Source organism: Oratosquilla oratoria, chromosome 18 (genome assembly GCF_046742065.1).
Source record: "Oratosquilla oratoria isolate Oo_2021 chromosome 18, ASM4674206v1, whole genome shotgun sequence".
Lineage (NCBI taxonomy): Eukaryota > Metazoa > Arthropoda > Malacostraca > Stomatopoda > Squillidae > Oratosquilla > Oratosquilla oratoria.
Window position 1 is genome coordinate 44,217,062 of NC_134794.1, and position 15,000 is coordinate 44,232,061.

A 15,000-nucleotide genomic window follows, 5' to 3' on the forward strand; every position below is an offset into this window, starting at 1 on the left:
CTATTATTATTTTTGACGACGCATACAGCATGCATGATCGTCAGGGAAAGATAATCCAAAATTTACCGAACAGCTTTACAATTTTTTTTATTTTTAGAAAAATGTAAGGGAGCTGCAAGTACTGTAGTCGCCTATTCGGATAATAAAGGAAAATCCATGAATACTTTCAACAAGACCATAAAAGTATGCGTCACGATGTGGAAGAAGGAAATTAAACTAATATTATGCAAATGATAATTGTCAGACAGTGAGAGTTGCTACCCGCGCGTGTGGAGAAATGGTGTGTGCTTCTTCTCGAGCAGAGGGGATCATGTCTTCGAGAGTCTAAATAAGCTTTAGTTGCAGTGACAGTTCTGCCACAAAATAGCCGAGAAGAACGTCTCAATAGTTAAATCCATAGAAAACGGGATTCAGAGCGCCATACATCAGAGGTAAAAGAGATACTAAGGCCAAGTATATGACAGTGTTGAAGATGGACTTGGATGATCCAGAGGAGACGTGGAGGCATCCACGTAGGTCAACGCAAGGTACAACCATTTCTGTTGGTCATGGGTCGTCATTCCGTCGCATACTGTAAATCAATGATTCCCAAACTAGGGACCCCTCCCCTTCTCCAGGGAGGGCGTTAAGTCATCTGCTCAGATAATTGTTTAATAAGAATAATTAAATAATTCCAAGAACAATTATCTACCCTTAGCCAAGTGCTAAGATATAGATAGAAATATATATATAATTTAATTTAGATACAAAAAAAAAAAAAAAGGTGGGGGGGGGGTTGCGGGTCTGCTGGAAGTAAAAAAGGGTTGACATAAAATACAGCGTGGGAACCACTTCTACCGGAAGAACCTGCGAGTTTGCGTCCAAGGCTGGAGATGAAGGGTGAACATGGCTATGTGTTAACTTATCGTTTGTCTCTGTCTGTTGAATGATACCTTAGTGGGCCAATGTACTACATTCATGATTTTAAGTCTATACTCCACTGGTGCCGCCTACTTCCAGAGCTTTTCCCGCCGTAAAATCACTATGGCAAACTATTTTGTTTTCTCAACAAAAATATATAGAATATCATTTTCAGATTCCTTCCCGAAACCTGGGGTCTGCAAATCTACTCCAACAGAAGAAAAAAAAAAAAAAAAAAAAAAAAAAAAAGCCCAGTGTGGTGGTGGTGGCGGTGATGATGATGATGGTGATGATGATGATGATGATGATGATGATGATGATAACAATAATAATTCAATAAGAACAACAACAATAGTAATAATAATAATAATAATAACAATGATAATAATAATAACAATAATAATAATAATAATAATAATAATGATAATAATAATAACAGTAATCATAATAATAACGATAACAATAACAACAATAACAACTAATAATAATAATGATAATAATAATAATAATAATAATAATAATAATAATAATAATAATAATAATAATAATAATAATGATAATAGTAATAATAACTAATAATAACAATAATAACAACAACAACAATAATAATAATAATAGTAATTAATAAGTTTAGTTGCAACCCCTGCTATAGCTGTACATTCCAGTCCTGGAGGCAAGTTTTGCTGCAATTTTTGCATTGGAAGTCAGCGACTTGCGCTGTATATGTATACGCACACACACACACACACACATACACACACACACACACACACACACACACACCTACACCCACCCCCCCACACCCACCCACACACATATATATATATCTCTATATATATACATATATACATATATATGTGTGTGTGTGTAATATATATCTATATACATATATTATATATATATATATATATATATATATATATATATATATTGTTGGGAAAGGGATGCCGGACATAATGTCACTGAACGACGGGAGGCCGGCGTGAATCACGGTGACGTAGGGGGACAAAATGTACAAAATAGATCGGATGACCGTAATCGACCAGATGTCCGTGATGGGGGAAATGTTAATTTTGATAGGAGAAATGTTAATGAGGCATTGAATGTCAATGAAGGACCAAATAATAATAATATAGAGCAAGGCATAAATAAAAAACAAAATGATAATATAAGACATGATATTGAAACTCAAAATGTGTCAAAAAGAAATAATCAGGAGTTTCTTAAAACTATGTACTTTAATGCTCGTAGTATTAGGAACAAATTTCAAGAAATACAGGCGTATGTCAAAAGCGAAAATCTCGATATGATTGGAATAACTGAGACATGGTTAAATGGTACAGAGTTCGAAGCTGAATTTAATATTGCGGGATTTAAACACTTTCATCAGGATAGAAACCACAAGAAAGGTGGGGGTGTTCTATTGTACGTTAAAAACAATGTTCATGCTTGTGTTTTAGAGAAAGTGAAACAGGATGCATATGATAGTTTGTGGGTTGAGTTAACCCAAACAAATGGACAAAAAATGAATATAGGTGTAATATATAGGCCAAAGACATTATCATTAGCAGACGACAAACTGTTATTTCAAGAACTGTCTAGTTTCTGCAACCGGGATTTATTGATAATGGGTGATTTCAATTTTACTGACATTGATTGGATGACCCTTGAACATGGCCATATAGGTAGTCGCTTGATTGATTTTCTTGGTGACAATTACTTAATTCAGCATGTAAAAGAGCCCACAAGATATGGAAACTTACTCGATTTATTGATCACTAGCCGCGAAAGCATGGCAACTGATGTAGAAGTCGGTGAATCTGTTGCAAATAGCGATCACAACTTAGTCAGATTCAAACTCCTAAACAATTTTAGAATAGATACTTGTGCTTCTAAAATACCCGATTTCAGTAAAGCTCAGTTCATAGAACTACGTCAGGAGCTTCAGCTTACAGATTGGGAGGAAAAATTAAACGAAAGGCCTGTAGATCAGATGTGGGAAATATTTCAAAATACGCTCACTAAGATGATTCAAACTTACATTCCTTTTAAGGACAGACGTCCCCCAAATCAGGCTCGCCCAAAGTGGCTCGACAAAGAAACTGAAAAAAGTATTGCTAAAAAGAGACAGGCTTATAAGAAATATAAGTGCTCGGGTGCATCTAATGACTATGAAAGTTATGTATCAATACAGAGAGATTTAAAAAAGACAATAAGAAAAAGAAAACGACAATACGAAATGAACATCGCTGAGAAATCCAAAGAGAATCCCAAAGAATTCTATAGTTACATTAGAGATAAAAAGGTTGTTAGGAATCACATTGGTCCACTATTATCTGCTGACGGTCAACTTGAATATTCAAATGAAGGAATGTGTAATCTCTTAAACAATTATTTTAGCTCGGTATTCGTAAACGAAACACCTCAAAGTGAATTCCAAACTGAAACCTGTGAAAAGTCTGGGGTAAACTTACTCACTACGGTAAATATAACAAAAGAAACAATTAAAAGGTGTATAGACAAACTCAAAGTTAATAAAACACCAGGGCCTGACGGTTGGCATCCAAGAATCTTAAAGGAAATGAAAAATGAGATTGTTGTTCCATTAGAAATAATTTTCAAGAAATCCATCATATCCAGAGATGTCCCAAGAGAATGGAAGCTAGCTAACGTTACTCCCATATTCAAAAAAGGTGACAAAAAGAAACCAAATAACTATAGGCCTATTAGTTTGACTTCGATCGTAGGAAAAATAATGGAAACTATCATCAGAGATGCTATCGAATATCATTTAGAAAGTAACCGTTTGATAAATGATAGCCAACATGGTTTCAGACGGAAACGTTCTTGCGTGACTAACTTACTTGAATTCTACAACACAGTTGTCTCGAATTATGACAAAAGAAACAATATAGATTTAATATATCTAGACTTTGCAAAAGCTTTTGATACCGTCCCACACGAAAGACTACTTACTAAATTAGCTTTGCATGGAATAAGTGGTAGCCTATTAGGTTGGACTAGTAATTGGTTGAAAGGTCGAAAACAGAGAGTTGTTTTAAATGGAAAAACTTCTGGATGGAAAAGTGTTGCAAGTGGAGTTCCTCAGGGTTCCGTTCTTGGGCCACTTCTATTCATAGTATATATAAATGATATAGACCATGGACTAAAATCTACTGTTTCCAAATTTGCTGATGATACAAAACTGTGCGGAGTGGCAAATGATCACTCAAACCAATTAGATATTCAAGAAGATTTAGATCAATTACAGCAATGGTCTGAAAAGTGGCTAATGAAATTTAACACAAGTAAATGCAAGGTAATGCACATAGGTAAAAATAACAGCAAGTACGATTACAAGTTATTTGGAAATTGGTTAACAAAAGTGGATAGTGAAAAAGATCTCGGCGTAATTATCAGTAACGACCTCAAATCATCCAAGCAGTGTATTTCAGCCTCTGAGAAAGCAAATAAGATTCTGGGATTGATTGCGCGATCTTTTGATTTCAAAAGTCCATCACTCATTAACAAGCTATATAAATCGTTAGTTCGTCCACATTTGGAATATGCTGTTTCCGTATGGTCACCGAATCTCATTAAAGACATTGACAGACTGGAAAAAGTACAACGGCGAGCCACAAAACTGATTCCAAATATCAAAAATAAATCATACGAAAATCGACTTAAGCACATGAATCTGTTTTCCCTAAAAAAGCGTAGACTCAGAGGTGACTTGATACAGGTCTTTAAGATTTTAAAGGGAATTGACAACATCAAAAGTGACCAAATTTTCACATTGAATGAGAATCAGACAAGAAACAATGGTCTCAAACTGTCCGGAAATAGATTCAATTTGGAAGTAGGTAGAAACAACTTTGCCAACCGTGTAGTTAATGAATGGAATAAACTTCCTGCACAGGTAGTGCAATGTAGTTCAGTTCGAAGCTTTAAGAATCATTTAGATAAATACCTAAGTAAGATGCTGTAATGATTATAATTTATGTTATATTATTTGTTTTTGTTTTGTTATAATTTGTCTGTCTGATTTTCATTTATTATTAGTTATATGTCAATTTATTATCATTTACTATTTACCTGTTTGTTTGTTATTCAACTATACCAATGCATTTATTTATGTATTTTAATTGTTATTTACATTGTTATAGTTTTAATTTATTATTAATATGATTTTTTTTTTTTTTTTTTTTTTTTTGTGCATCCGACCTAGATATGGATCAAAAGGTCTCCTGTCGGCATGCTTTGCCTTTGTAATCCTTTGTAAGTGCCAGAAATTGCGCGAAGAGTTAGATACTTATTTTCGTTTAATTATTTTGTTCTGGTTAACACCAGGTGATTGAACTTAGAGAAATATCCAAGTTTCAAAAGTTAAAAAAAATCTTAATTGATCCTTCCATACCAATTAATTACATCAATCATTTTGGTCTGACAAAATGCCATACAATTTTGTTCAGCTTAGAGAAATATCTCCGCGTAAAAAATACAAGCATTTAACACCAATTTCGTACTGAACCAGCTCACACTGAAGGAAAAGCAATCCAAATAGTACCTACAAGTTTATAGCAAGGATGTAAAAACTAGGCAATTATCTAACGTCTGGAAGCGGCCACATGCCTGCAGTATCTTGCAGGCATTCAACCACAGAAGTCACTGAGTTCTTGACCTTAAACATTATAAATCCTCGAACCTACACCAGCAGTGTCTCAAGGCTGAGCATAACAGACTCGAACAGAAGGACACGGCGTAGCCTCCGGGCACACGGGAATCCTTAATAACCAAAGCCACGGTGGGAAGAGTTCACGATGGGTCCCAAAATAAAAACAAAGTCTTCTGAAAGGATCTTATGTTTGTTGATGGCGGTGGAACAGGTGCAGGTGATGTGGAGGAGGCAAAAAATAACATTTGGAACGATGGATGAGGAAGATGGGAATGAGGATGGTGAAGAAAAAGAAGATGAGAATGAGAAAGAAGAGTGGGGAGGAGGAGAAGGAGGAGGATGAAGACGATGCAGAGGTTTGCAATGAAGCAGCAAAGCGTCCGAGAATTGCCGAGTAAGAAGTTTGTGTCGGCGTCAAGGTAGCCGCGACGTAGCAAAGGACTCGTGGGTGGAGAGGAGAAGGGAAGATAAAAGAGAGGGAAGAAAAAAAAGAGTAAAAAGAAGGGCAGCTCCCGCCACACTCCCAAAAAAGAAAAGAAAGAAAGAAAGAAAAAAAAGAAGAGAATGAGGGGAAGAATGACTAAGAAGACGAGAAAGTAGAAGGAGAATAGGAAGAAGAGTATGAAATGGAGAAATAAGAGGAAGGAGAAGAGCAGGAAGAAAAGGAGGAAGATGTGAAGAAGAGGAAGAAGAAAAAGAAGAGGAACAGGTAGTAAAGAAACGGAGGAAGAAAGCAAGGAGCAGAAAGGTGGAGGGGGAAGGAAAGGAAACGGCATAAGTGGGCCATGATAATGGGAAGAAAACATAGGATGAAGCTAGTCAGGGGATAGGGCGGACGGGGGGGAGATATGACGTGTGATTAGAATGCAGGGTGAAGAGGAAGAGGCATGAGTCGAGGTCGACATCGAGGCCGAAGTCGAGTGAAAGCAATCGGGCGAAGGCGAGGGGAACAGAAGGAAAGGTTCCTGAAGAAGAGGCAAAAGTACATCGGGTACCTGAATCTGACCAGTGATGATATAAGAGCACCCTTCTAGTTACAGTTGCGTTAATGCAATTTCTTTCAGAGAAATGTCATTTTCATTGCTAAAGAACTACTCTATGTAGAATATATGTCAGATACTCAACAAAGAAAGATAAGATTACGAGCTAATAGGGAAGCGGAGGTAAACAATATCACGTGAGGGTGGAGGGGGACGGGGAGATAAGGAGGAGGTTTAGGTGGAGGCACTGGAGGGGAATGGTGGGAGCAAGGCTCAAGAGGACGACTTGAGTGGAAAAGGGTAAAGGTGGAATACTGACGGTGGAATGCAGATCACGGATGAAGGCTGGCTAGTGAGGAGACGGGGAAGAAAAGGAAAAGGATGATGTTGCTGGTGATGATGAGGAGGAGGAAGAAAGGAGGGAGAGGAGGAGGTGCAGGAAAAATAGGAGGAGGAAGAGGGGAGGGGGAGGAAGAGGAGGAAAATAAGGAGGAGAAAGAGGGGAAGGGGGAGGAGGAGGAGGGATGGACAGGAGTGGAGAAGGAAGATATAAAAGGAGGAAGAGGAGGAGGAGGAGGAGGATGGCAGTAAGTGGAATTAGTCATCTGTGTTGTCTCATTTGGAACGTGTGGTGCATGCGAAGAACGAGGCGGAGGTGATGGGAGTGGCGGGGTATCACACTGGATTATTTTTCCTACGACATTTGAAACAAATCTGCTACCCGCAGCTTTCGAGAAGGAATCTGACATGCTGGAGGAAAATAACTTTCCCCCAGCATATCAAATGACATTTTACGTAAATTGAGAAAAAATATATATATACTCTGCCATAGTAATTTTACAGCGGAGAAAAGTTCTGGAGGTGGGTGGTATTGCCGATTAGTCGGAGGTTAGAGGAAAAATAGCCCAGTGTGATTGTCCCTTAAAGGGTAATAGGTAGGTATAGTGGGTGGGCGTAGGTGGGCGTAGTGTGTTGGTCGATGGGCGAAGGTGAGGCGGTGTGGGATGGGATGGGTGGACGGGTTGTGGGTGTACGTGGGTAGAGGGTGATGGATGGAGGGAGGCCGGAAGGGGGTGGAGGCGATAGAGGAGGAGGGGTGGAGGGCCGTGGGTGGAGTTTGTGGGTGAGTGGAGGGTAGCGGTTGAAAATGGGTGGGTAAGACTCGTTTCAGACGTATCGACTTTTCACCATGTGCCGTCCACGACACGACGTCGTGCTCTTAAATGACTATGATTGTCTATGGACGCTTTCGCACGTCACGGCCACGTATGAAAGCATCCATAGGTAATCATGGTTATTTGACGTCGTGTCGTGGACGGCGCACGGCGAAAAGTCGATACGTGTGAAACGAGCCTAGGTTTGCCGGGAAAAAAACAGAGGTCGAGTTCAAACAGATTCCTCACCTTGTCACTACAGAAAACGAATTATAAGTTTTATTTTCGCATGTCACAAGCGGTTTTTATTCAGTCGATGGAGACCTCCACAATCTAAGGGCTACCAAACATAAATTATAAAACAACGAGAAAGAAAATAAATGAAGACTGCAAAAAGCCAGTAGTAATGGATGACAGGAAGTAATTGAGGATACTGTCAATAGTCAGACCGGCCGGGATTAGGTTGATAAAGAGACTCAGATGAAAGGTGATGTGTTTGGTGTGTCTGTGTGTGGAGGTGTAGGTGGGGTGGGGGGGGGGTATGGAGAGAGTTAAATGGAAGAGGACTGAATGGGAATGAAACCGTAAAGCGGCCCATACACGATCAATTATATTGCGCAGTTTCATTGTCAATACTCTGAATCGACAATTAAATTGACTGTGCAAGGGCGATATATCGCCCATACACGGTCAATTTGTCAATTCAGAGTATTGACAATGAAATTGCGCAATATAATTGATTGTGTATGGGCCGCTTAAGGAAGTAGGAAGTACAGAGAGGACGGAGATGGTAAAAGTAGAAGGTTGTGGTCATAGAAAACGTGTGATTGATAGAAAAGATTATAAGCGAAAGGAGATGTCGGACTCCGTTCCGGGTGGCATTTTCCCTTTATTATTCTGGCTGCCGCCGGAATATTTGATTCATTTTTAAGACGAATTCTTTGTGGTGGTAGACTTGTTACAGCACGTCTGCCGTAATAATGTTCTTTTCATCTAAGTGTCACTTCTCTGGCAGTTCATTGAGAAGTTCGTATGGTAAAACGATACTTCCATTAGATTTGTTCTAATTTCATAACATTTAAATTTCTAAGAATTACACCAAAGATTGTGTCAATGGCACATTGTATCATGAAGGCTTTATTTGTTGTTTGGGTAATCCTATACGAAAAACATTGCAACCCGTCTTTCCTGTACAAATGAACCGGCAACAGATGAAGAAAATGTTGTTAATTTGATACGGGCTTATCATGTACTGTGTTTGTGTACGAAGAGCTCAGGGGGTGAAGCGGAGGGGAGTGGATATAAAAGAGTATAGAATGATGAGAGGAGGAATTATGTACACTGAGCATGGGTTTCACCAGCGTCGACCGTTGAGAGTTCGTTTGAATAAAAAACGACTTCGGTTACAATATTCTATTTTCCAAACCTCCAAATATCAAATTATCTTTCCTTAATATATTGCAAAACTGAATGATAAACTAAGATGTTGTAAACCTATGCGAATACTAGACATGCTATTGAAATATTCTTAGAGCAGTCTAGATTTCTGTGAACGAAGTCATATTCTAGTTATTCAAATGGGAGTTGGAGGTAGGATATGAGAGGAAAACAGCCCAGTGTGATAACCTCTAAACACGAGACAGTTCGGAAACATGTAGGGTAAAGAGAGGAAGACTGCGATGAATGATGAGGATTGGAACAGAAGAACAGAAATGAATGAAGGGAGCATTGGGAAACAAGGAAGTGAAGGTAGAAGAATGGGGGAAAAAAGATCTGGAGGGAGGAAGGGAGGAGCAGAAAGGTTTGACGGACAAAGTAGAAACCGCAGGAAATGGAAGCATCCGGCGGGATGGAGAGCTGAAGAAAAACAGAATAATTAAAACTATATATGAAACGTGAGTTGAAAGAGAAATGATAATGATGGTAATATTAATAATAATTATTATGATAATGATAATGATAATAATAATATTAATAATAATAATAATAATAATAATAATAATAATAATAATAATAATGATAATAATAATAGTAATAATAATATAATAATAATGATAATAACAATGATGATAATAATAGTAATAATAATAATAATAATTAAAATAATAATAGTAACAAAAATTATAATTATAATAATAATAATAGTAATAATAACAAGAAGAAGAAGAAGAAGAAGAGGAGCACCAGAGGATTATCATACTTATTATTAAGTATTAAAGAGAAATACGCTTCATCTCATAGTGAGTATTATGGGACAAGTAAATTACTTATTCCAAGGTCATTGGGGAGGAGGAAAAAGAGCAGAAACAAGGATAAGCTTGTGTAGACACGCGTCAATTCAAGCCGTCATTCTGCCTAAAAAACAGATTCATGATCATGAACATGGATCCAATAAAAGTGGAAAACTTGTAGAGAAGATAGGTTATGAGACAAGGGCCAAAAGCAGTGAAACAAAATGGGAGAGAGAGAGAGAGAGAGAGAGAGAGAGAGAGAGAGAGAGAGAGAGAGAGAGAGAGAGAGAGAGAGAGAGATAAAAAGAGAGAGAGAGAGAGAGAGTGAGATACAGAGAGAGAGAGAGAGAGAGAGAGAGAGAGAGAGAGAGAGAGAGAGAGAGAGAGAGAGAGAGAGAGAGAGAGAGAGAACAACTCTGGTCTCGAAGGAAGACATGATGGTCACCTCAGCCACTGTTTGACTCTTTCGTTCAGTTTCGCGGCTTCATTATTCATTGCAGCTGCTGCCTGATGGTTTTATTGAGCCGAGGAGAAACCAATCCCCCTCCTCAGCGAAAGGGTTGAAACCATCTCAAACCCATCTCGATTTAACATTTCGCTGCATCTCATAACCTTAGTATCTATCTTAGTTGCTACCAGGCGACTATGTTCAGGTGATAGCAACCCACTAAGCACCGAAAGGGTAAAGTGAATATGATCTTAAACTGTATGAACTAGGGAGTCAGACAATGGATGAAAAAACTGGAGGACCAGAAGAATGGAAGGATGGTTTACTAGGATGGATCGTAAAAGGAGAGACAGAATGGGAATATAAATAACGACAAAAAAAGTGGGGATGGTTAGGGAAACCAAGAACTAGTAGAAAAAGGAGATAAAACAAAGGGAGAGAAATAGGAAGAGGATGAGGGGAATAAAGAAAGCAGTAAGAATTCGAATGACGCGGCGATGAGAGGGAAGAGGAGAGAAGCGGCCGGAAGCCGAGTCAAAGCCGAGGGCGGAGCGGACGGAACTCAGGCGCCGCAAAGTCAGCAAGGCGAGAGACGAGAAGGAAGGAGGGAGACGAGACGGGAATGGAGAAGGAAGAAAGGAAGGAGAGGGGAGGAAGGAAGGAAGGAAGGAGGGAAGTACGGACGGGGAGGGAGAAAGAGAGAGAGAGAGGGGGAGAAAGAGAGAGAAAGAGAGAGAGAGGGGGGAGGTAGTAGAGTGAGGGAGTGAGTAAGAGAGAGGTAGCGAAACAAAAAGGTGATGAGAAGGAAGGAGTGGGACGAGACGGGACTGGTGAAGGAAGGAAAAAGGGTAGGAGGGAAGAGATAGAAATGTAGAGGAAGAGGGTGGGTGAGAGGGCTGGCGAAGCAAAAGGGAATCTGGGAGACGGTAAAAGGAGGAAACCGATCGAGATATCATCGTTGTAATTCCTGGAATGACTGTAAGACACACGCACGCACGCACACACACACACACACACACACACACACAATGGGAGAGAGACAGAGTAAATGACGGGAACCCACGAGCGTTGTTTTTGTATTCTACAATTAGGTAGATACAGTTACGTAGACACACACACATTATATATATATATATATATATATATATATATATATATATATAATATATATATATATATATATATATATATATATATACATCGCACACGGAGAGTGAGTTGAAAAGAAATCATGTGTCACGACAGTCACAGAAATCCCCCAAGAAAGATGTAATAATTGTAAAGAAAAACATGCATGACTGAAGTGGAAATTCATTACAAAAAGTGGGTTATGAGGCAATCCACTACACTTGATGGGAGATCGCTTGGAATGGAGAAAAACGAGAATGGTAATCTGAGGAGAGCACTTAGAGTGAAAGTGATAAGTGGATATCCCTGTTATTTCTAGTCATGTTCCTTGTAAATGTAAAGGGAGGGGATAGCTAGCTACATGATATATTTCCGCATGGTGCTAAACAGCAAATGGAAATGACAGATAAGAAATAAAAAAAAAATTGCAGTAAGATCTGGACAAAGATTACACATGGAGTAAAAACCTGGCAGATAGATTTTAATACCTGTAAAAAGCAAGGCATGTAAAGAACAAATGGTGAATGAGATTCATGAACTAATTGAATGTTTATGGGCAGAAGAGGGAGTAACAAGAGAATAGAGAAAAACAGGCTAATGTGGTCCTAATCTATAAGAGAATGATAGGTAAAATGTGTGAGAAATTTGTGAAAAACAGATGGAGAAAATATCTGGAGATGAATATTTTCTGCAGGGAACCAATCTGGGCTGGTCTTGTGTTACAAACATGTTGTTTTTTACTCGAGAGAATACTTGGATCTGGAGAAAGATATAGTCTTAAATAAGTGCAGAAATTAGGACACATAAAGAGTACTTAAACGGAGTGTGCTGGAATGGATGAAGAACTTTCTGAAGTACAGATTAATGAGAAGGGTGTTGAAAAATAATATGTCAGTTTGGAGGGAAGAAACTTGGTTCCGACAAGGTTTGATGTTGGCATAATTCATGTTCTTCATCTACGTTAATGATATAATGGATTAGATAAACGGTTATAACAAATTATTTGATGACGCCCAAGACGACGAGGACAGTGAAGGACGAAAATGGATGCAACAGGTTGCAGGAAATAGAAAACGAATTTCATTGTAAGAAATGTAAAGTACAGGAAATGGTTATCACCAAATTATAAAATGGGAAATAGAACAATTACAAAAACCAAAGGAGGAAAATTATTTGGGAATGTTATTAATCGATCATTATTTGTCAATAGAAATCATATCAAACGGATTATAAGGGAAATTTATAAATTAATTATTTACGAATGTAAGAGTGGTATTCCACTACATGGACGAGTGTATAAAGGAAAAACCATCGAAAAACCTGATGCTTTCAGACTTAAAAATAAATTAATTATTTAATTAAAAAATAATAATCAGAGAACAGCAACCGAAATAGTTCCAAGCCTACATCTGAGAATATACAAAGATATTTTGCAAATAATAGAAGAAAGAAGAGTAGATGATATTATGACAGTATTCAGAACAGTAAAAGGAGTGGACATAGTTGGCAAGGAAAAAGATCTAGTGAGGTCTTAAAGTATTAAAAAACGTGAAAAAGGTGTTTGAAGGAAATTAAGACATACATTTTTCCATACAGGTGCATGGGTATGTGTAACGGCTTGGAAGAGAAGAAAAAGTCCAATTAGACAACATAAGCAAATTCAAAGAAAAGGTTGGCCTGGAAGCACAAACACGGGGTCTTATCGACATGATAACTGGAGGGACAGGATACGAGCGTTGCTCCTTTCCATCATACGACAATTAGGTAAGTATGATTAGGTAAACACACACACAAACACACACGCTGCACGCCTAGACACAATTTCCTCATTCTGTTTGCCTGACGAATACAGGTTTCACGTAGATAGACACTGGTTGTCTTCATTTTTCTCTTCATTTCGATCAAGAATTAACTTCTTCGCTATGATGATATAATTACAGGTTTTTGTCAGGCTAACGCCAGAGAAGTTTATCCAGCAGAGGAAAAGATGATGCAAGAAGCAACCACCTGCGAGGTCATCAGTGCATTTACACTGCATGCATCCTTTGAACAGCGTAGCCATGTACGTCAACCACACTGGAGTGTATAAATAATAAAGTCCCATGAATATCAGTAAGTATTTACTTTGTGTATTCTTGAACCTATTAGGTTGATTAGGATTCTGATATAGTCCATGGACATTGGTATATATTCTGCATTGTTTGGATATGTGATCAACTTCTGTGGAAACGGAACGCAAGCCGGCGGTTTTTGACAGTTGGCAATGCCAGTTCAAGTTGTGCTAGGTTTCCAACTAGTTATTATTTTTCTTCATTTATGTGTGAACGGTAGGAAGAGAATCTACTTTGTACTTAATTTGTGCAAATATTGAATGTGTTTCATTTAGATTCGAATTGGGGTTTTGTGATCGAAGTAATCCTTTCATGAAGAGTTTTGCGGTAAAAGGAAAATCCAGTTTATTCTGGAGATACAATCCACAGATCAAACATCTGGAATGCATCGTCACTCAAGTGCCAATTTTTGTAAAAATTGAAGGGCAAACTTTGCATATAACCTAGAAAATATAACTCGAGTACTCAGAGATCATTCTGCATGGAATGGTTTTACTCCACTTAAGAATAAAATAAAGATCACCATAACTTATCAAAAGTTACTTGTAAATATCAAAGGTATGTTGGTCCTGAAGCTGGTTTATTTACTAAAATGAATATTCCACGATATACTTGCTTATTTCAGGGTCACAGATTTTCTGTTTGGGTTATCACACAATCACTTATGTATTTCAAAAACTAAACTATCACAGCACTGATCACCATTAATATACACTCCATATACTGACAGAAGCCAGGAAGTGAAATAAGCATCACATTTCATAGACACTCACAGAACGATTCAATCTTATCTTTATCATAACGATACTTGCTTTCACTACTTCATTAGGGCAAAGACACTGCCAAGAAGAAACGAATCGCACTAAATACACACTCATAAAACGCACTTCACTTATTGCATCTGTGCATTGGAAGGATAAACAAAAGCAAGGCAATGGTTGGTGACACTTTTCGTTTCCTTGGTAAACTCTCTGTGTCACTTATTTCTGTGTAATCACTTATGATCTGTGCAAGCACTCTTAACGAATCACTGATGGCTTGGAAAACACGATCCCAGAGATAAAAAATCCATTGGTCACTGATTATGGTAATATCCGAAACGGAACACGCGCACACACATAGAGTGCGTATGCATTATATATATATATATAATATATATATATATATATATATATATATATATAGAGAGAGAGAGAGAGAGAGAGAGAGAGAGAGAAAGAGAGAGGCAAAGCACAAATACACAGGCGACAGACACACACACTTAGCAGAGATCATAATTAAAGGAGTGGGATACACACATATACGCACGTGCGCGCACGCGCTCGCACGCACACACATACACACACGCATGCACACATAAATGCAAATTACAG

General features: G+C 38.2%; 2 protein-coding genes across 2 annotated transcripts in view; one reads left to right on the plus strand and one right to left on the minus strand.

Annotated features, from left to right (window-relative positions):
- Positions 1-13,717, plus strand: part of LOC143034948 (uncharacterized) — a 14,539-nt gene extending 822 nt beyond the window's left edge. Inside the window, exons 2-3 of the mRNA XM_076201296.1 lie at positions 13,113-13,280; positions 13,457-13,717. Coding sequence (XP_076057411.1) covers positions 13,113-13,280; positions 13,457-13,605 — 317 coding nt within the window. The 3' untranslated portion in view covers positions 13,606-13,717. The remainder of the gene's footprint in view (positions 1-13,112; positions 13,281-13,456) is intronic.
- LOC143034926 (dystrophin-like) overlaps positions 1-15,000 on the minus strand; it is a gene marked incomplete at its 3' end in the record, with an annotated part of 191,140 nt that overhangs the window by 84,697 nt on the left and 91,443 nt on the right.